At 40.6% G+C, this 21,876-nt stretch overlaps 1 protein-coding gene across 2 annotated transcripts in view; it reads left to right on the top strand.

Moving 5' to 3' along the window:
- Positions 1–16,594, top strand: part of ric1 (RIC1 homolog, RAB6A GEF complex partner 1) — a 121,845-nt gene extending 105,251 nt beyond the window's left edge. For both annotated transcript variants that reach the window (XM_055632639.1, XM_055632638.1), the window contains exons 23-26: positions 5,414–5,602; positions 9,971–10,148; positions 10,667–10,855; positions 12,972–16,594. In XM_055632639.1, coding sequence (XP_055488614.1) covers positions 5,414–5,602; positions 9,971–10,148; positions 10,667–10,855; positions 12,972–13,266 — 851 coding nt within the window. In that variant the 3' untranslated portion in view covers positions 13,267–16,594. The remainder of the gene's footprint in view (positions 1–5,413; positions 5,603–9,970; positions 10,149–10,666; positions 10,856–12,971) is intronic.
- Positions 16,595–21,876: the final 5,282 nt, after the last annotated feature.

Raw genomic sequence — 21,876 nt, 5'->3', positions numbered from 1 at the left:
AAAATTATTTGAAGCTGTCAACCAAATGCAGCTTTTTCCGAGTGATTTTTCATATTTACTACAGACATTTAAGTTTGGTGTAGCTTTCAGAAGCCTACTTTATTTGTGTTCATGCAAAATAAATGATTGTTTGCGACTTTGCTATGTTTCCTGCCCCCCTCATCTGAAGGGAATGACTCTTGCTAAAATAATGTACCATGAGTGCCTGGAGCCTCTGATAGCTCATCCAACATATAACCATATAACAATTACAGCACGGAAACAGGCCATCTCGACCCTTCTAGTCCGTGCTGAACACGTATTCTCCCTTAGTCCCATACACCTGCGTTCAGACCATAACCTTCCATTCCTTTCCCGTCCATATAACTATCCAATTTATTTTTAAATGATAAAAACGAACCTGCCTCCACCACCTTCACTGGAAGCTCATTCCACACAGCTACCACTCTCTGAGTAAAGAAGTTCCCCCTAAACTTCTGTCCCTTAATTCTCAAGCCATGTCCCCTTGTTTGAATTTTCCCTACTCTCAGTGGGAAAAGCTTATCCACGTCAACTCTGTCTATCCCTCTCATCATTTTAAAGACCTCTATCAAGTCCCCCCTTAATCTTCTGCGCTCCAAAGAATAAAGCCCTAATTTGTTCAACCTTTCTCTGTAGGTAAACCAGAAATAAACTATTGAATGAGGAAAGGTCCTGTGATCTTCTCCACACTCTGATCCAATAATTCCTGCAATACAACAGCGTAGCTTTTGAATGACTGGAGGAAAAGGAAATCTCCTGTATGGTGGGAGTGGGGATGAGTGGGTCCGATAGTGGGATAAATTGGTCCACACTGGGCCAAGGAGGCCCAGGAAAACAAAGGTGGTGAGAAAAGGATAGCGTGTTACCTAAAATTGGAGAACTAATTGTTCATACTGCTGGTTTGTAAGCTACCCAAGCAGATATGAAGTGCTATTTCTTCCGTTTGCCTCACTATGACAATGGCAAAGGCCCAGGACAGAAAGGTCGATATGGAAATGGGAAGAAGGGTTAAAATGGTTAGCAACTAGTAGATCCAGCAAGTGGACCAAGTGCAACTGTTCGGCAAAATAGTCACGTAGTCCACACTTAGTCCCTGCAGTGCTGGGACCGCAACTATTTACAATATACATCAATGATTTGGATGAAGGGATTCAAAGTAACATTAGCAAATTTGCAGATGACACAAAGCTGGGTGGCAGTGTGAACTGTGAGGAGGATGCTGTGAGAATGCAGGGTGACTTGGACAGGTTGGGGGAGTGGGCAGATGCATGGCAGATGAAGTTTAATGCGGATAAATGTGAGAATATCCACTTTGGTAGCACAAACAGGAAGGCAGATTACTATCTAAATGGCATCAAGTTGGGAAAAGGGGAAGTACAACGGGATCTGGGGGACCTTGTACATTAGTCTATGAAAGTAAGCATGCAGGTACAGCAGGCAGTGAAGAAAGTGAATGGCATGTTGGCCTATATAACAAGAGGAATCAAATATAGGAGCAAAGAGGTCCTTCTGCAGTTGTACAGAGCCCAAGTGGTACCACACCTGGAGTATTGTGTGCAGTTTTGATCCCCTAATTTGAGGAAGGACATTCTTGCCATTGAGAGAGTGCAGTGTAGGTTTACAAGGTTAATTCCCGGGATGGTGGGTCTGTCATATGCTTGTAGAATGAAGCAGCTGGGCTTGTACACTCTGGAGTTTAGAATGATGAGAGGGGATCTCATTGAAACATATAAGATTGTTAAGGGCTTGGACACGCTAGAGGCAGGAAACATGTTCCCGATGTTAGGGGAGTCCAGAACCAGGGGCCACAGTTTAAGAATAAGGAGTAAGCCATTTAGAACGGAGACGAGGCAACACTTTTTCTCACAGAGTGTGGTGAGTCTGTGGAATTCTCTGCCTCACAGAGGGTGGTGGAGGCAGGTTCTCTGGATGCTTTCAAGAGAGAGCTAGATAGGGTTCTTAAAAATAGCGGAGTCAGGGAATATGGGGAGAAGGCAGGGACGGGGTACTGATTGGGGATGATCAGCCATGATCACATTGAATGGCGATGCTGGCTTGAAGGGCCGAATGGCCTTCTCCTGCACCTATTGTCTATTGTCTATCTGTAATGTCATTGTGCTAATGTACCTATAAAGCTACAAAAAGTATACTCAGGAATTTAGAAGTATGAAAGGGGATCTTATTGAAACATATAGATTATTAAGGGTTTGGACACACTGGAGGCAGGAAACGTATTCCCGATGTTGGGGGAGTCCAGAACCAGTGGCTACAGTTTAAGAATAAGGAGTAAGCCATTTAGAATGGAGACGAGGAAACACTTTTTCTCAATGAGAGTGGTGTCTGGAATTCTCTGGCGGAATTCTCAGGAACGGGGTACTGATTGAGGATGATCACATTGAATGGCGGTGCTGGCTCAAAGGGCCAAATGGCCTACTCCTGTACCTATTGTCTATTGTTTATTGTTTATTTGGTCTCACCAATATAAAAGAGGCCACATCGGGAGCAGTCAGTGCAGTAGGTAACTTTACTGCAAGTGCATATGAACCTCTGTCTCACTTGGAAGGATTGCTGGGGTCCCTGGATGGATGTGAGAGAGGAGGTATAGGTACAGCTGTCACATCTGCTGCGGTTGGAGGCGAAAGTTCCCTGGGAGGGGGCGTTTTGGATGGCAAGGGATTATTGAACCTGGGGGTTGCGGAGAGAGTGGACTGTGCGGAAAGTGAAAAGGAGTGGGGATGGGATGATTTGACAAGTGGTGGGATTGCGAAGCTTAGTTCTCTAATTTTTTTTTAGGTTTTTATATTTTCTTTAGGTTTTTCACTCATTGAATTTAAATGTCATCAATAAGGCCACAATATCTAAACTTGCCCCAAGAAGATGGTGGTGGACTTCAGGAAGTATTGCATCTTCTGAGATGTTGATGCTTCCACAGCAGTGGCCCTTCAACCCCTTGTCAGTGCTGCGCATCAGAAATCCATGCTTGTCCAAATCCTACTGTCATTTATTTTTTCCACATTCCCATCGACTGCCCCAGAATCTACTAGTCATCTCCACATGAAAGAAAATGTACAGTCTTACCAACGTGCACATCTTTGGGATGAGGAAGGAAATTGGAACACCAATGTGTGTGAGGAGAGGTTACAGAAAAACTTTGCAAAGTCCTCATAGACAGCATTGGACAGCACAGATGAACTTGAATCACTGGAGCTGTGAGGAAGCAGCTCTACCAGCTGTGTCACTGTGCTGCCCTTAATATTGTGTAGGAAAGTATTGCACAGAATATAGTTCCACAATACTCGCCTCATGTAAGGGAATGGTGATGTATATCCAAGTTGTAATCATGCACTTCCCTAATGTTGATGCGATTTTTAGAAACATAGGCAGTCGGTGCAGGAGGAGGCCATTCGGCCCTTCAAGGCAATTGTGATCACGGCTGATCGTCCCCAATCAATAACCCGTGCCTGCCTTCTCCCCATATCCCTTGCTTCCACTAGCCCCTAGAGCTCTATCTAACTCTCTCTTAAATCCATCCAGTGACTTGGCCTCCACTTCCCCCTGTGGCAGGGAATTCCACAAATTCACAACTCTCTGGGTGAAAAAGTTTTTTCTCACCTCAGTCTTAAATGGCTTCCCCTTTATTCTAAGACTGTGGCCCCTGGTTCTTGACTTGCCCAACATTGGGAACATTTTTCCTGCATCTAGCTTGTCCAGTCCTTTTATAATTCTATATGTTTCTCTAAGATATCCGCTCATCCTTCTAAACTCCAGTGAATACAAGCCTAGTCTTTTCAATCTTTCCTCGTATGACAGTCCCGCCATCCCAGGGATCAATCTCGTGAACCTACGCAGCACCTCAATCACAAGGATGCCTTCCTACTGATATCTATTGCAAAACTGGTAAATATAAATACACGCAGCAGGATTTATTTAGTCCCATAAAGAGCAACAGTGGGAACAGGTTATGAAAGGGTACCGTGTATATTTATACTCCTTGTACACTTAAAAACAAAATTATATTCTTCTACATTGTTCTGGAAAATTGTCAAACAAAATAACCCTACAAATAGATATCAGGGTAATGTGCTTTCACTGTGGCAGATTCATGCCGTAAATAATTAGTAATTATAATAAGATTGGATTTTTCAATTCTCAAGTGTTGAAAAGCACAGATGTTTTAATCAAAGGTAGACAAAAATGCTGGAGAAACTCAGCAGTGAGGCAGCATCTATGGAGTGAAGGAAATAGGTGACGTTTCGGGTCGAGACCCTTATTCAGACTGATGTGGGGGGGGCGGGAAGAAGAAAGGAAGAGGCGAAGACAGTGGGGTGGGGGAGAGCTGGGAAGGGGAGGGGAAAGGAGAAAGCAGGGACTACCTAAAGTTGGAGGTCAATGTTCATACCGCTGGGGTGTAAACTACCCAAGCAAAATATGAGGTGCTGCTCCTCCAATTTACGGTGTGCTTCACTCTGGCCATGGAGGAGGCCCAGGACAGAAAGGTCAGATTCGGAATGGGAGGGGGAGTTGAAGTGCTGGGCCATCGGGAGATCAGGTTGGTTATTGCAAACTGAGCGGAGGTGTTGGGCGATGCGATCTCCAAGCCTGCACTTGGTCTCATCGATGTAGAGCAGCTGACACCTAGAGCAGCGGATACAATAGATGAGGTTGGAGGAGGTGCAGGTTTTACAACCTGGAAAGACTGCTTGGGTCCTTGGATGGAGTCAAGGGGGGAGGTAAAGCGACAAATGTAGCATTTTTTGCGGTTGCAAGGGAAAGTGCCAGGAGAGAGGGTGGTTTGGGTGGGAAAGGATGAATTCACCAGTAAGTTACAGAGGGAGCAGTCTCTGCGGAAAGCCAAAAGGGGAAGAGATGGGAAGATGTGGCCAGTGGTGGGATCCCGTTGGACATTACGAAAATGGTGGAGGATTATTTGTTGTGACGGCTAGTAGGGTGGAAGGTGAGGAGAGGGGGGGACTCTGCCCTTGTTACGAATGGGGGGATGGGGAGTGAGAGCAGAGTTACGGGGTATAGAAGAGACCCTGGTGAGAGCCTCATCTATAGTAGAAGAAGGGAACCCCTGTTCCCTAAAGAATGAGGACATCTCCGATGCCCTGGTTTGGAACACCTCATCCTGGGTGCAGATGCGGCGTAGTAGGAGGAATTGGGAGTAGGGGATAGAGTCCTTACAGGAAGCAGGATGGGAAGAAGTGTAGTCCAGGTAGCCATGGTAGTCGGTGGGTTTATAGTAGATGTTGGTCAGTACTCTGTCACCTGCGATGGAGATAGTGAGGTCTTTATGTGACAGCTGGTAAGGTGATGTTTTAATCAACGTACTTTAAATAACAAATAAAATGTACTTATGAACATAAATACCATTTATTTTGATTTTCTGCAGTTGGAGATCAGTTTCTTAAGTCACAGTCAATGGAGACATTTGCAAACAGTGAGTTGGAGAGTGGAATCATAAACGCACGTGGTAGTCACATCTGCCTTGGTCTAAATACTGCCCATGGAGAGATGGATTCTGGCTCCTTCCAGGGACCTCAGACGCAGGATGCAATTTTGTCACCATTGCTTTCTAAAGGTAAGTTTTTGTTTGTTGCCACTATGAAAATGTTATTTTGGTCCACAGACAATGCCTTCAAAAGACGAATTAAGCCTGATGCCCAGACATAAAACTGACACAGTAAGACATTTACTAATAAAAGCAGAAGAGAAACAAAAACATCAATGGCAAAAAATAGGGCAGCTAAATCATTGGGACAAAATAAAATCAGGTTGGCTATCTAGTGATAATGTGGGGAAGGATTAAACTGTATACATTTTCTATGCTGGAAATGTTGCACTGGTAGCTATAATAAACATATCGTATAAAAGTGGAATTGGCACCTTTCCCAGGGTCACTGGTGCAGAAGTTAGATCTGCCTTCCTGATGGTGAGTCCACGGAAAGCAACTAACCCGGATGGAGTGAGTGGAGAATCAGTGAGGATCAATGACAAAATTACTTTTGAACATTTTATTCTCACCCAAACCTAAACAGAACACAACAAGCTCATCCACCTCCACTTCTACCGTCTTAATTCTGTCTAATTCTGGTCGCCCTACCATAGGAAGAATATTATTAAGCTGGGAAGAGTGTAGAAAAGATTCACCACAATGTTAGCAGAACAGGAGGCTGCGTTGCCATCCTTCTGCCATCCATGGGAGTCTCCATCCAACATTAGGATGGAGAATTACATTGTTAATTCAGAAACAATGGTTCTGAACTTAAAGAAAGGTAACTTTGAGGGTATGAGACGTGAATTGGCCAAGATTGACTGGCAATTAATTCTAAAAGGGTTGACGGTGGATATGCAATGGAAGACATTTAAAGACTGCATGGATGAACTACAAAAATTGTTCATCCCAGTTTGGCAAAAGAATAAATCAGGGAAGGTAGTGCATCCACGGATAACAAGGGAAATCAGGGATAGTATCAAAGCGAAGGATGATGCGTACAAATTAGCCAGAAAAAGCAGCATACCGGAGGACTGGGAGAAATTCAAAGACCAGCAGAGGAGGACAAAGGGCTTAATTAGGAAAGGAAAAATTGATTATGAAAGAAAACTGGCAGGGAACATAAAAACTGACTGCAAAAGTTTTTATAGATATGTAAAAAGAAAGAGATTAGTTGAAACAAATGTAGGTCCCTTGCAGTCAGAAACAGGTGAGTTGATCATGGGGAACAAGGATATGGCGGACCAATTGAATAACTACTTTGGTTCCGTCTTCACTAAGGAAGACATAAATAATTTGCCGGAAATAGCAGGGGACCGCGGGTCAAAGGAGTTGGAGGAATTGAGTGAAATCCAGGTTAGCCGGGAAGTGGTGTTGGGTAAATTGAATGGATTAAAGGCCGATAAATCCCCAGGGCCAGATAGGCTGCATCCCAGAGTACTTAAGGAAGTAGCTCCAGAAATAGTGGATGTATTAGTAATAATCTTTCAAAACTCTTTAGATTCTGGAGTAGTTTCCGAAGATTGGCGGGTAGCAAAAGTAACCCCACTTTTTAAGAAGGGAGGGAGAGAGAAAATGGGGAATTACAGACTAGTTAGTCTAACATCGGTAGTGGGGAAACTGCTAGTCAGTTATTAAAGATGGGATAGCAGCACATTTGGAAAGTGGTGAAATCATTGGATAAAGTCAGCATGGATTTACGAAAGGTAAATCATGCCTGACGAATCTTATAGAATTTTTCAAGGATGTAACTAGTAGCGTGGATAGGGGAGAACCAGTGGATGTGGTGTATCTGGACTTCCAGAAGGCTTTCGACAAGGTCCCACACAAGAGATTAGTATAAAAACTTAAAGCACATGGCATTGGGGGTTCAGTATTGATGTGGATAGAGAACTGGCTGGCAAACAGGAAGCAAAGAGTAGGAGTAAACGGGTCCTTTTCACAATGGCAGGCAGTGACTAGTGGGGTACCGCAAGGATCAGTGCTGGGACCCCAGCTATTTACAATATATATTAATGATCTGGATGAGGGAATTGAAGGCAATATCTCCAAGTTTGCGGATTACACTAAGCTGGGGGGCAGTGTTAGCTGTGAGGAGGATGCTAGGAGACTGCAAGGTGACTTGGATAGGCTGCGTGAGTGGGCAAATGTTTGGCAGATGCAGTATAATGTGGATAAATGTGAGGTTATCCATTTTGGTGGCAAAAACGGGAAAAGCAGACTATTATCTAAATGGTGGCCGATTGGGAAAGGGGGAGATGCAGCAAGACCTGGGTGTCATGGTACACCAGTCATTGAAGGTAGGCATGCAGGTGCAGCAGGCAGTAAAGAAAGCGAATGGTATGTTAGCTTTCATTGCAAAAGGATTTGAGTATAGGAGCAGGGAGGTTCTACTGCAGTTGTACAGGGTCTTGGTGAGACCACACCTGGAGTATTGCGTACAGTTTTGGTCTCCAAATCTGAGGAAGGACATTATTGCCATAGAGGGAGTGCAGAGACGGTTCACCAGACTGATTCCTGGGATGTTAGGACTGTCTTATGAAGAAAGACTGGATAGACTTGGTTTATACTCTCTAGTATTTAGGAGATTGAGAGGGGATCTTATAGAAACTTACAAAATTCTTAAGGGGTTGGACAGGCTAGATGCAGGGAGATTGTTCCCGATGTTAGGGAAGTCCAGGACAAGGGGTCACAGCTTAAGGATAAGGGGGAAATCCTTTAAAAACCGAGATGAGAAGAACTTTTTTCACACAGAGAGTGGTGAATCTCTGGAACTCTCTGCCACAGAGGGTAGTTGAGGCCAGTTCATTGGCTATATTTAAGAGGGAGTTAGATGTGGCCCTTGTGGCTAAGGGGATCAGGGGGTATGGAGAGAAGGCAGGTACGGGATACCGAGTTGGATGATCAGCCATGATCATATTGAATGGCAGTGCAGGCTCGAAGGGCCGAATGGCCTACTCCTGCACCTAATTTCTATGTTTCTATGTTGCGGGGAACATTGCATTATAAGGAGTGGCTGGGACTTTATTCACTGAAGCATGTGAGGCCGAGGGTAATATTATAGAGGTATAGATAAGGTGATTGGTCAGTCTATTTCTGGAGCAGATTGAAGGTGAGGGGAATGATTTAAGAGACTTGAAGGGTAATTTATTCGCAAAGGGTTGTACATATAAGGAACAAATTGCCAGAGGCAGCTCAAGGGGCGGATATAGATAAAGATGTTTAAAAAATATTTAGGAAATATAGGAAAGGGGGTTTGGAGGGATATGTGCATAATGGGACTAGCTCAATTTAAAAACGTGGTTGTGGACGAATTGGGCCATGCTGTAAGACTTTTTGAAAGTTCCTTGGATGTGATTGTCATCTTCAGATTCAATTACTGCAGTGTTTTTCCAACTGGCTATCCTTCTTCCGCACATTAAATTTCTGTCCATCAAAACAACCACCTCCATCTTAAATTTTTTCATGTCCTGCTGTACTTTTGCTCCTATCATTAATTGATACCTCCGATTCTTACACCTTAATTGTCATGTTATCAATCATCTCCTTTCTTCCTAGTGCTTTAACTTTTTTTAATCAACAATTGTTCTTTCCCCCACCTCAACCACCAACCCTCTAAGTCTTACAGTTGTTTAAGAAGGAACTGCAGATGATGAAAAATCGAAGGTAGACAAAAATGCTGGATAAACTCAGCGGGTGAGGCAGCATCTATGGAGCGAAGGAAATGGGCAACGTTTCGGATCGAAACCCTTCTTCATACTCATTCAGTCTTACAGCATGATAGTTTGATTCTCTTCTCTTTGACGTTTCCCGTCCATATATTTGGGCTCTTTTTAGCATTTTGTTCCACCTTCCTGAAACCTGTGGGCAAGCTTTTAAAGATCTGCCCCCATCTGACCCTTTGGTTTGGCATCTGTTTTTTACAACATCTTATTATATTAACAACATCTTGCAAAATCTAAAGAACTTAGTTTCATTGCTTGTTGGCAAAAACATTTACATTTATTCTGCTGGAATGGTACTTGCTGCTGATTCTTTTGAGGACTGTTAATTTGGACAATGCTCAGAAAGTAGCTGTTTAAAGCAATTCATACATCTTCATCTTTGGTGTTAACTTACATTTTTTTTTTTTGGTGCAAACATTTTAATTAGTACTGAATGTGAGGTTTATCAATGATTTTCATGGAACCATTTGTTCATATATTCTCTATCATTGTACCACATTCCAAACTTACCACAATCTATTTTGCAGGCTAGTTACAAAATCTTTATTTATTTTATCTCAAGTCAGAAGAGTTTAGTTTATGTGCGAAAGGAGAAAACAGTGCTTACTGTTTCTCTGACGTGTACTTTTATTTTTCCAGTTCTATTTATTGGCTTAAAGCTAATCTCTAGCTATGTCGTACAATTTTTAAAACAATCTTAATGCTGCATTATAATTTGATATCTCTATAGGTGATGAATGCAGCATTGGCTCAGCAACTGATCTCACAGAAACCAGTTCAATGGTGGATGGGGACTGGACTATGGTCGATGAACATTTTTCCACACTCAGTCTCACGCCATCTGAGCTGGAGTATATTTCAATGGAGCTGGCCAATAAAGGCCCTTGTAAGTCACAGGTTCAGTTAAGGTAAATAACCTGCTAACCTTGTTTTCCGTACGGGCCCAAAATCTGTCATTTAAAATTTTCTTATGAAAACATATCCCGTGTGCAAGACTCAATTTGGCTCCGTGAGGCCCAGCACACTCAGCTGAAAATGAGGTTGCTGAAGTCACCTTTTTTTTGGTTTGCATATCCTCTCTGACTATGCGTATTTGCTTCAGGATACTGCAGTACTGCATCCCAAAGGTTTCCTGCCAATTGTCTCACGTAATTAATGGCAAACAGAATCAAAGTGAAATTGGTGGGCCTGTATGTATGAGAGAGAATGAGTGATGCTGCAGAGAAATGGGACAATGGGCTAAATCACAATGTAGATCCTTTATATTGGGGGAAAAACACATTTTCTGTAGTTTAAAATATTATAAGTGTAACATTTATATTTTTTATAGTAACTTTAAAGTGAGACAATATTATATGGGATTTTTTGCAAGTTTGCTTTTTGCAATCATCAGATTTGTCACACTACGACTGTTCCATTCCTTAAGGTATCTGCTCCACATCTTTATGGAAGCTGGCTGTTTGGAATGGTGTACAGTCACAGCACTCATCCTCCGAGATTCTGCAGTGATGGGTCAAATAATCAGTTCAATACAACGCTCCGAGATTTCCAACGATGTTTTGCAGGGTATTAAAGACGGCATGCTTGCTGTGGATGGATGGGCTTCATCAGACTGGTAAGTAATGTTCTGTAAAGTCAGGGCATCTAGTTTTGGGTTTAAAAGATCAGCTAATTACAACTGGCTTTATTTTGATGTTTGTATAATTACAAGCTGAATATTTTGGTCATCTGAATTGAATTGAATAAATTTTATTGGCCAAGTATAAATACATACAAGCCTTGGTGCTCTGCTCACAAGTACCAACATGATATACAGTAGACAATTAAAAATAAAACATTACAATTTAAACACATGAAGAATGAAATAAAATACCAGGGCAAAAGGAGGCTACAGATTTTTGGCTGTTGAGTAGAGCCACTGCTTGTGGAAAAAAATAATCTGTTTTTACGTCGGGCTGTGACGGTTTTGACAGTCCAGAGTCGCCTTCCAGAGGGAAGTGCTTCAAAGAGTTTGTGGCCAGGGTGAGAGGGGTCAGAGAGCTTACCCGCTCGCTTCCTGGCCCTTGCAGTGTACAGTTCGTTGATGGGAGGGGGAGGGTGGGCGGTGGAAGTTGCAGCCAACAACCTTCTCGGCTGATCTAACGATGCACTGCAGCCTCCAGGTGTCATGCTTGGTGGCTGAGCCAAACCAGACCATGATGAAGAAGGTGAGGACAGACTATGATGGCAGTATGAAACTGGACCATCATTGCCTGTGGCGGATTGTGTTTCCTCAACTGCTGCAGGAAGTACATCCTCCGTTGGGCCTTTTTGACTGTGGAATCGATGGTGGCCTTCCATTTAAGGTCCCTGGAGATGATGGTTCCAAGGAACTTAAATGACTCCATAGATGTGACTGTGATGTTGTTGATGGTGAGTGCGGGGAAGGGAGATGGAACTCTCCTAAAGTCTACTATCAATTCCACTGTCTTAAGAGCATTGAGCTCCAGGTTGTTGCGATGGCACCAGGACGGCAGCAGTTTCACTTCCTGTCTGTAGGCAGATTCCTCCCTATCCTGGATCAGTCCAAGCACGGTTGTGTCGTCTGCAAACTTGAGAAGCTTGACAGAGGAGTCTGTGGAGGTGCAGTACTACAGTATCCTGTAGTAATGAAAGAGTCCCAATGGCTATTTAGTTTGTACTGTACCACATCCACCACTGTCTCAGTTGAAATCAGCTAAATTGAGGTTTGAATGAGTTGGAGTGGTGCCAGGCTGCACACTTACAGGAAGCTTTGGAGAAGGTGTAGAAGAGGACGAGTTGGGAGAGTTTGGACAAAATTGGATTGTTTGCTCTGGCACGTCGGTGATTGGAGGGGGGGGGGGGGGGGGGGGGGGGGGGGGGGAGAGAGACCTGATGGAGGCATAGATTGAGTAGATGGTCAGAGCTTTTTCACCAGGGTGGAAATGTCAAAGACTAGAGGGCATAGCTTTAAGAATCCTTCAAGGAGATGTGTGGGATAGGTTTTTTAAGTGGGTGGCTGGAACACGCTGCTGGGGCTGGTAGTAGAGGTAGATACAATAGTGGCATTTAAGAGGCTATTAGATAGGCACGTGGATATGGTGGGATATAGATCACATGCAGGTAGAGACGATTAGTTAACATAGCATCATGATCGGCGCCGACATTCACTCTGTTTTTAATTAAACCTCTTGTCTGGAGTCCAGATGTTGAAATATTCGTACTTCCTTCTCAGTGCTGATCGTGGAGGGCAAATAAATGCAGCTGCTGTTCTCATTCACGCAAACTATTTTTGCAAGGCAGTTTCATGGTCAAATGAACAGTAACATATTTGGGAATGAAGCCAAAGTTACTGGGCCTAAAGAAAGGATTTGTGCATTTGCTCAATTAGGTCAAACACGACTAGCTGAAGAATCAAAATAAATTTGTGTACTTTTTACAATTTAGACAACACCAATAGCATTTATTTTGAGAGATCACACAATATGACATTAGCCTTCCATGCTTCTTTTGATATCTCTGTAAATTGTTAGTAACCTTGAGATTATTTTAAAACTTGTAACAGTGTGGAAGGAATGTTAAGAGTGTCTGCACTCGTTTATTTACATGTTATGAACAGCTGAATATATATTCCATTGGGGGAAAAAGACATATTGAAGGGGTAGCAGAATTCTGCTGCTGTTTCACACAGTATTCTTTCTTTATTTCCTATGCTGATTGAATGCGGCCAGCCCTGGATACAAGCCATTTCTGAATCGCATAAAGCCTCAGCTGCAAAAATTGAACACGGTCACGGAGGAGCAGATTCAGCCTGAAGCATTTCAGCCTTCAAGTCGACTGAGCATATCAAAGGCAGTGGAGCCACCTAGTCCATGGTCAGAAGACAGTAGAAACACTGCGAGTCACGTTAATAGTAGCCAGAATGACAATGGTAGTGGCATCAGCAGGCAGGAAGATGATGGCCAGAGAGAGGAGGAAGAGGAACCACATGTGGATGAAGGGAGTTATGAGTGCTCTCTGTCGTGAATAGTTACTCTTCAGACAGCTGTAGTCCAAACTTTAAGAATGCAAATGAATCATTGGTGCCTTCCATCAGTGTTGTGCACATGTCTTGTGTGTTAAGGGAAAATTCCCTCTCACGTACAGAGCCAGTTTGCAACAAAATGTCAGCCTTTGTTTCATAAAATCAAACTAGTGACATCTTGATCATTGAAAGAGACTGCTGATGTACATAATCTCTGGTAAGGTAACTCCACTCCTGTGATTTTTGTAAATACAATTTTTATCATTCTGTGCTCCTGGGCATCATGCAATGAAAATATACATGAATTGTGCTAAGGACAATTGTATAAAAGTAACATCTTTCCAAAAGCCGTTTTCCATGCATTCATTGGAACTTGAGTCTGAAGCACCAGTGCCTTTGAAAAATGTGTTTTAATAATGCCTTGTTTTAGGCACAAGGTTGGTGTACTGTAACAGTGCTCACGGTTCAGATTCAAGTGTTCCAAATTATTTTTTTGGTATTCGTGGTCCGGAGAGCATTAAGAAATAGTACTGTACAAAACCGAAGATGATTTGGGTTAAGGCTCAAATTTTAGGCACAGATTTATTCATTGGCACTCATGAAACATTGAATGAATGGCCATATTTTGTGATATGAATTAAAACAAAAAGTTTTTGTCCACATTTTCTAAGAAATGTTCTAAGGCATCAGTGAGAAATGCAGTGATTGCAGGAAAATTAGTTCTACAAAATTTATTACGTTTCTTTGTAGCACTCCACTTTAATTAATTTGGTTGCTTTAAGGATAACCAAGACATGTGATTTGTGAAAGATTACTTGCTTCCATGTAAAAATCTGAAGGATGAAACCATCAATCTAGTTAAAGAGCAACACTTATTATTGTAAAGCAAATTTTAAAAGACAGTGTTAAGTTCATTTGAAAGTGGACCCTAATTCTCCATTGTATTTGTTTTGCTTCCTGGCACTCAACCCTTAAATGACTCAAAATTTAGACGTTTATTCCCTCAAGTATTTCATTTTCACTTTATTTAGATAAAATGTATTACCACAGCTTTTGGTCATGAGTATCTCATTGAAATTGGTAATTAAATTGAACTTCTGGCCATAATTCTCCATTGGTTACCACGTGATTTAGCCCCAACTATAATTATAGTGGTCTGGAACCACTCAGTAATTAAGCTCTTAAAGAAATGGTTAAAAGAGAGGTCAGGAACTCTTTTCAAAATATCCGAGGTGATATAACCAACTGTACTCTCTGCTTGAACCCATTACCCCTGCAAAGTATGGGTTAGTACTACATAAGAACTAGGCATTGAAATGTTGGGATCTCTTCCCTCACCCCAGAACATCTGAATAGATTAATTGTTCATACCTGGAAGATTTGTAAAGTCAAGCACCTATTGGTAACAGTTTAAAATACGCTTGTTCTTTCTATCTGTGCTGAATTACCTGCTGGCTGGCAAGATCTTCTACAAATCATGCTGTTTGGTTCCACAATCACTGGATATTTCAATGCCACAAAATCACAGGTCATCAGCAAAACCCATTACCATTTTTGAAGTAAAAGACATGTGGGTGAGTTGTGAATGAGGCTCTATGTTAAACTTTGAAACCTGTGTTGGTGCTTAAGGAATTGATCTTCTGCCCTCAAGTATTTTATACAGAATTTTTTCTAAAATAAAGTGCATTTCAAATTTTGTTCAAAGCATAATCATTAACCAAACTGCTCATACATCTGTTTATATTGTATAGTGTTTGCGCATGTGTTGCATGAGCATTTGGCAGCTCAAACATTAAAATGTGATGCTGTTTGAATTTTGTACCCTGTTGTGAGATTTGCATTGTAAAATAAATACCATTGCTTTGTAGAAGGGAGGAGCTGGAAAATATCATTTATGAAAATTAGACTGTTTTAACAGGTTTGTGTTTAGAAATATCTTTATTTATTGCTTTCCCAAAAACTTAAGCTTTGTTCTAGATGCAAAAAGTATTTTTATGTAAATAAAATAAACCTATGTAATCATGGTTTTTTTTTAATACTTGGTTAGATTCTAGCAAGGTGTAAGATATGAACAGTAACAAGCAACATTATTTTAATAGCTTTTAACAAAACTTGTCATAACTAAAGCTTGATTATGATATTGATCCACTGTCAAGGGAATAAACCCAGACACCAATTAATTTCCTACTCGGATCAAAGTGCTGCCAAGTATGATCTTATGTAGTGGTACTATCTACGTATCTTTTCCTTGCAACTCAATGCAGAAGTAAATGTACCTGAAGCAGTATTAAGAGAGCATATATTTGTTACTGTGCAATTTGAACAAAAAAATGCAACAGGTTGCTTATTTTGTACAACAATATTGAGTAGTATATTTTTATAGTTAAACTGAATTTAAATGAATTTTGATGTGGACCAAATTGGTAATCGTGCCCCAAATAATAATTAGTATATTAATTATAACTTTCAAAGATATGTTAGGCCTGTAGGATAATAATGGAAAGCTACAGAATTAATTAAAACGCAATATCTCTTTTAAAAGGGATTTTAACATTATTTTTGTTGAATGCTTGTTGGAATGGAGAGAATGAGTTGACACTGAATTAATATTGCACATGTACCATATAATAAGACTTAAGCTATTGTAATACAGCTAATATACACATGTGCATTATTTGGTTAACAGCCTCTATAATTGGCAGGGCTAAATTGAGGCCAGATTCTTAACTCATTTTGAAGTGTGCTTGGCTGCACATCCACACACGACAAGGTTAAGTATATTTTAGACAATCTTGTCTGTTTTGTGAGCAATTATGTTTTTTATGTGCGGTAGTAGCTTCATATTTAAATCTGCTTTTAAAGTTTCACGAGTGTACTCGATTCAGTTTGCTGACGTGACCTTCAAATAATTTACCTTTTAACCTGTTAAAACACCCCAGAGCAATTTGGAGCGCACTAAAATCTAGTTATTGCTTATTTAGAAAAACTTTAAATTAAGCAGTAATGCTACTATTAAGACATTTTCATTCAGTCCCAAACGTGATTGGAAGTCGTTTTTAGACATAAAGCTTTTAAATCAAAAAACAAAAATATCTACCTGTAACTGACAACTATTAAATTCATCGATGAGATGGTTAACAGCTGCACAGTTGAGCATGGTCTGGTGTTTAACAAGCCCTCAATGCTATAGTAACATGGGCATAGAGTTCTTTCTGCAAGAATCATTGATGGAATGAATGGCAGTTCTTCTCTGTTCTATTACTATCAAGATTATTTGCTTTTGTTTCCTGGCATATGTACAATTTTACAGCAATAAACATTTGATTACATAACTTTTGTTTATTGCATCATTGCATGTATGTGGCAGATATTTATGACAAAAATCATTAATCATTTTACTTCACAGGAAACAGTTCTGTTCCATCTTAAAACAAAAATTAGTGAAAACATCAAACTGCAAAAATACTAACACAAACATGTGTCTTTCTCTGCATAAAGATGGTTCTGTCTAACTATTTTTCCTGTGCAGTCATGACTTGCTTTAAAATTTTTAGATTTCTCATCCTTTCAGTGTGTTTAGTTACTGATGCTGTCTGTGACTGAATATGAATATACTATAGTGGTTAACAGAATTGAAAGATTACATTGTAAACGGAGAAAACCCCATCAATTCTATTTTTCTTAAATGTAAACAGTCTAACTTATTTACTGAATATATTTCAACAAAATAGAAATGTAAAATGTGTGCATAAGGCCTGTAGAGTTATTTTCACAATAACCAAGGGCAGTTTGGTTCCAGTTAGGATGCCAGGACACAGATACAGGGTTAGATACGGCATTTGTAACCTGGCCGGGTTACACAAATTACGCCAGCATTGTGTGTCTATCTTTGGTTTAAACCAGCATCTGCGGTTCCAATTGCATAATTCAAACCCCATTTTCATTGTCCTGTAAAAGCCTGGAGACCTATTGTTTTCAACAATCCAATAAATAGTGTCATTTGAGGCGACTTGGTTAACCAGCTCTGTGCAAACTCAGATATTCACTGTCAATGATTCCACTAGAGTGCCCACCATAGTACTGCAGTATTAACAATTGCCCATCATTGAAGTACAACCAGCTGCTTAATTTGTCACACAGAGCAGAAAAGCCCCAAAATAATAGCATCAGTGATCATGCAAGTTCAGCAGGTGCCACCCATCAAGTTGTTGAGACATAATGGATATCCAACTCCGAGTTTCCTTTCAGATTGCCCCTCAATTTGTGATCCGAGAGTAACAATTTCTACTTCAACAATCACAACATTTACTGGACACTTGGACAGGTGCATGAATAGGAAAAGTTTGGAAGGATAAGGACCAGCTCAGTTAGGCAACATGGGTGGCTTGGGCCCCAAGGCTTCCATGCTGTATAGCTCTGGTTCCATTATAATCCTATTTCTTCTGCATCTTCTATAAAGCATCTTTCCTCCAACATGGCAGACTCAATGACTCTGCTCTTGTATTCCATACCAGTGTTTCTAAAGAATACAATTCCACATGATCTGTTTAAATGTTTACAAATGCAAAGGGTTTGTGAATACAAGTGTCACATTACAATTCAGTGGGCACTGTCATTTAATAATTGTTGTATGCATTGCCTTATTTTTTCCAAATTCAATCAAAAATAGTTTCTTAATACACAAGTCAGCAACAAAATTAAGAAATCCACAGAAAAACATGACATAATGCCTCACAAAACATCCAAATGAAAAGGGCCAATAAGGATAAGCTGATAATTCCTGTAAATAAAAGCATACAGGATAAAAGGAGCAATTTCAATTGGCTCCAATACACTTCTACAGTTCTTAGCCACATCATCTTCAGCAACAGTCCTTTGCTGGTTTAGATAACCTACACCAGTAATCTTAGTGTTATCAGCATCACTATCTGTACCATCACTGGTTTCCACTCTGCCAAAAATACAAACTTAAGTAATTAATAGATGCATTATAGCTTTGGTAACATTAAGCTAAGAAAAAATGTCAAGTCAGTCAGGAAAAATAAATTTCCAAATTTAAAGAAATTGCCAAAAAGAGATTCAGACCCAAGCAAACCACCATTGAGAAGCAAGAGTTTGAAAAAAAACTTCTGGAAAAAGTATCTTACTGCAATGGAGCTTCATGTTAGATTAATTTTCATCCTTAACCCAATAACTTTTACGGATAAAGTATATTTCAGCTCTAACTAGTCCAAACATACAGTACTTCTCCGCACACTTCCAACCCAAACTTGAAACAAGAGCAGGTAAGAAAGCTGCATTGCATCATAAGCAGAAATGTTGCACACACATTTGTCATTAATAAAATTCTTTAAAATTCAACCAATCACATAGTGGTCTCGAAATCCACAATAGTACAAAATGAAAAACAGATACCACATAACCATACATACCAGATACATACCAGTCAGGCTGCAAGAAATCTTGCATGCACTTTACTCTTCTTGTTGACCCAACAATTCCTTAAATCCTTCATGGTTCCATTCAACTTGAGCTCAAATGTTTTGATACCACGAAGTGTGGTCACAACACGATCAATGCACACTAAATTGCAGTATTTAAAGATATGAGTTCTCTTCATTTTCAATATCTTTATTTTTTTAATATTCAATTACACCAGAGTATCCTGAATAATCAGTATCCAACCAATAATTAAATTAATTTTACTGTTTATACAGATTATCAAAATCAAGAAGTATCAGCTCAAATTATTGCAAGGCAGATGCAAAAAAAATCATAGCATAAAAGAAATTTATTTATATTAATCTAACACTAGATGTTTTTGTTCATGTATTTTTCCAGTTTTCCTTTCAATTGAGAAATCTAAAATTCATGCATTCCAGTGCAAACATAAATTTCAAGTTAGCAACTTCATTGCCTCCATTGTAAACTACTAAAACAACGCTTAGTTTAGAAAAGAGTGAACAGCAATATGTTATGTAACTCCGAGCAACATATTAGTCAAATGATATACAAATTAAACAAATTGGTTCATTTGGTTTTAAAATAATTGTTAAACCTTTAACAAACTCAATATGGTTCCATGCCATAAATGGATCCATGCATACTAGCTGCCTAATATTGAGAATATTTATTCTGATGGAACACTTGTTCGATTGCAACTAGTGAACTACCCGCACCCCTCGTCCCAAATGTGCACGGCACCAGAAGAGTGTATTTTGAGAATCTGCTCAAGCATCATATTTTAAATGCCATGAGCATGAACAAGTAGCGCGTGTTCATGATCCAAATATTTAATATCTTCAGCAGTCTCCCTTATTCCTGTGAACACTTCGGAGTTAAGTTGTCTGAAAATTGAGGGAAAAACTAATGTATTTGAAAACAAATTGAGTGCATTTATTCTATAGGCTCATATTTTATGAATCTTTCTGTAACTTTGAAATTCAAAGGTTAATGGCTTAGTTATTTCACAGTAATATTGCTACATCTCATCCATTAACCCATTCATTTTAATAGTTTGGTTCATAGGCATTAATTAAGTTACACATAAACCAAGGACACGCAGTTAGCAAGAAAAAAATATATATCTTTACACTCATACATCTCAAGTCTTTTTCCTAAAAATCAACCTTCACATGTGACTTCTTACAACCAATTTGAATTTGAGAGGCCAACTATAGGAAAAATACTGGTTCTCTGAGGCATAGGCAATTAACACAATACAGCCACCATCAAAAGTACTTATCAAATGAGTCAAGTGATTTCCGCCCCCCCCCCCCAAAATTGAGGTCAGGAAGATCCCAGCAATAGCTTGAAGTTTCACTTATTTCAATCTTTCCTTAAATTCCAAAATTTTTGTCATCAAATTTAATAATCATTGACATCTGGTCCCTTGTTTTAGATATTTCTCTGCCCTTACAGGGAAGCTGCAGCAGTAAGGAATATACCACAAGTATATTCTCAATCTCTTACCCCGATTTGCCATTCTAGACATTCAGAAGACAAACGAGTTGTAAGTACTGCACCAGCTAGATGTAAAGCACCATTCTGGAAACCTCTCTTCCAGAGCAATCAATTCTCTTGTCCTTTGTTCTTCTCCAAATAAATAATGAGAAGCTACAGCAATAATAACCTTCTCTTTAGGTGTCGGGTCAAGAGTCTGGAAAATAAAAATTTAAAGGATATTAATAGAGGCTGTGAAATTTTTCAATCACGGCTGACCAAAACAATAAAAATAAATTCAACAAGAAACTAGAACCTCAGGTTCAGAGCACGAGTCAAGCTGTGCACCATTTAGCCCCTCACGCCTAGTTCCAAATAAGTACAAGTCCTCTTTCCCCATCCCCAAACCAGCTGTGGAGTAAATCTTTGATTGACTTCAAACATAGGCCTTACTCGGGTGTGATGAGTAGAACTCGTATTGGTGTAGGTGCAATTAAATGATGCCTTTGCACAACTGTAATGTATCTGCTACCACTGCCACATCTCCAACCCCAAACTAGCTTTCCAGACACAGGCCAGCTTGTCACAGGCATTCTTATTACTTTTTGCTGTTGCCCACAGCAGTGATTTTAAGCATACACATTAGGAGCAGGAATCAGCCATTCAGATCTTCTCGCAAGCCTCACCATTTAGTATGGTCATGGCCCCATCTAACCATGATAGCCTTTCACCCTTTTCTTAGTGTCCGGCCACTGCTTTACAAAAACAATACAAATACACTGATTCCACTACCCTTAGAGGAAGAGAGTTCCAAAAATTATGACTACCCACTGGACAATGTGATTTTTTTCCCCCCATAAATGAGTGGAAGGGCCTGTATCAGTGCTGCAAGATGATGATACTTTATCATCGCTTGTACCTAGGTACAGTAATATTCTGTTTTTACATACAAAGTACACAAAAGGTACCCATCCCTTCTTCGTCCTACCCACTGAGTCCCCTTAGGTTTTGAGGATGATAAAACACAAGGACGAGAAGCCAAAAAAGAGATTGTTTAAGGAAAGATGCAGGTTAAGAGGCTGGACTGGGGAGAGGCCTAGTTTGGCACAGTGGGGCAGAAGATGGGAAGCAAAATGCAGGGGCAGAAAACTGGATGGTCAGTATCCAAGATGTCCATAAGCTTCTTAGACAAGGCATGCGAAATGGGTTCTTGCTGCACAAATTAACTAAAAAAGGCAGGCATTATGATTACATGAATTGTAATTTGAATCGTAGGCGCAGCCTAGACATTGCAGAAAATTGTGGATGCAGACCATCACGCAAACCAAACAACCTTCCATTGACTTAATCTATACTTCCCGCTGCCTCGACAAGGCCACCAACATAATCAAGGAAGAGTCGCCCCCCCCCCCCCCCCGGATACTCCCTCTTCTCCCCTCCCCGATCATGCAAGAGGTACAGAAGTGAGAAAATGCACACCACCAGATTCAGGGACAGTTTCTTCCCAACTGTTGTCAGGCAACTGAACTATCCCATCACCAACTAGATTGCGGGATGGCAACCTGCGGCCCGTAACCAAAATCATCCGGCCCGCAGCCTGGCGCCCCCCGACCCGGACAGCAGCGGCCGGGTGCCCTGAGCAGCAGCCCAAGCATGAGGCTGCCTCACAC

The sequence above is a fragment of the Leucoraja erinacea genome, chromosome 3 (assembly GCF_028641065.1).
Source record: "Leucoraja erinacea ecotype New England chromosome 3, Leri_hhj_1, whole genome shotgun sequence".
NCBI classification, from domain to species: Eukaryota; Metazoa; Chordata; class Chondrichthyes; order Rajiformes; family Rajidae; genus Leucoraja; species Leucoraja erinaceus.
The sequence above is the reverse complement of the archived record's forward strand: the minus strand, read 5'-3'. Positions and strand labels throughout refer to the sequence as shown.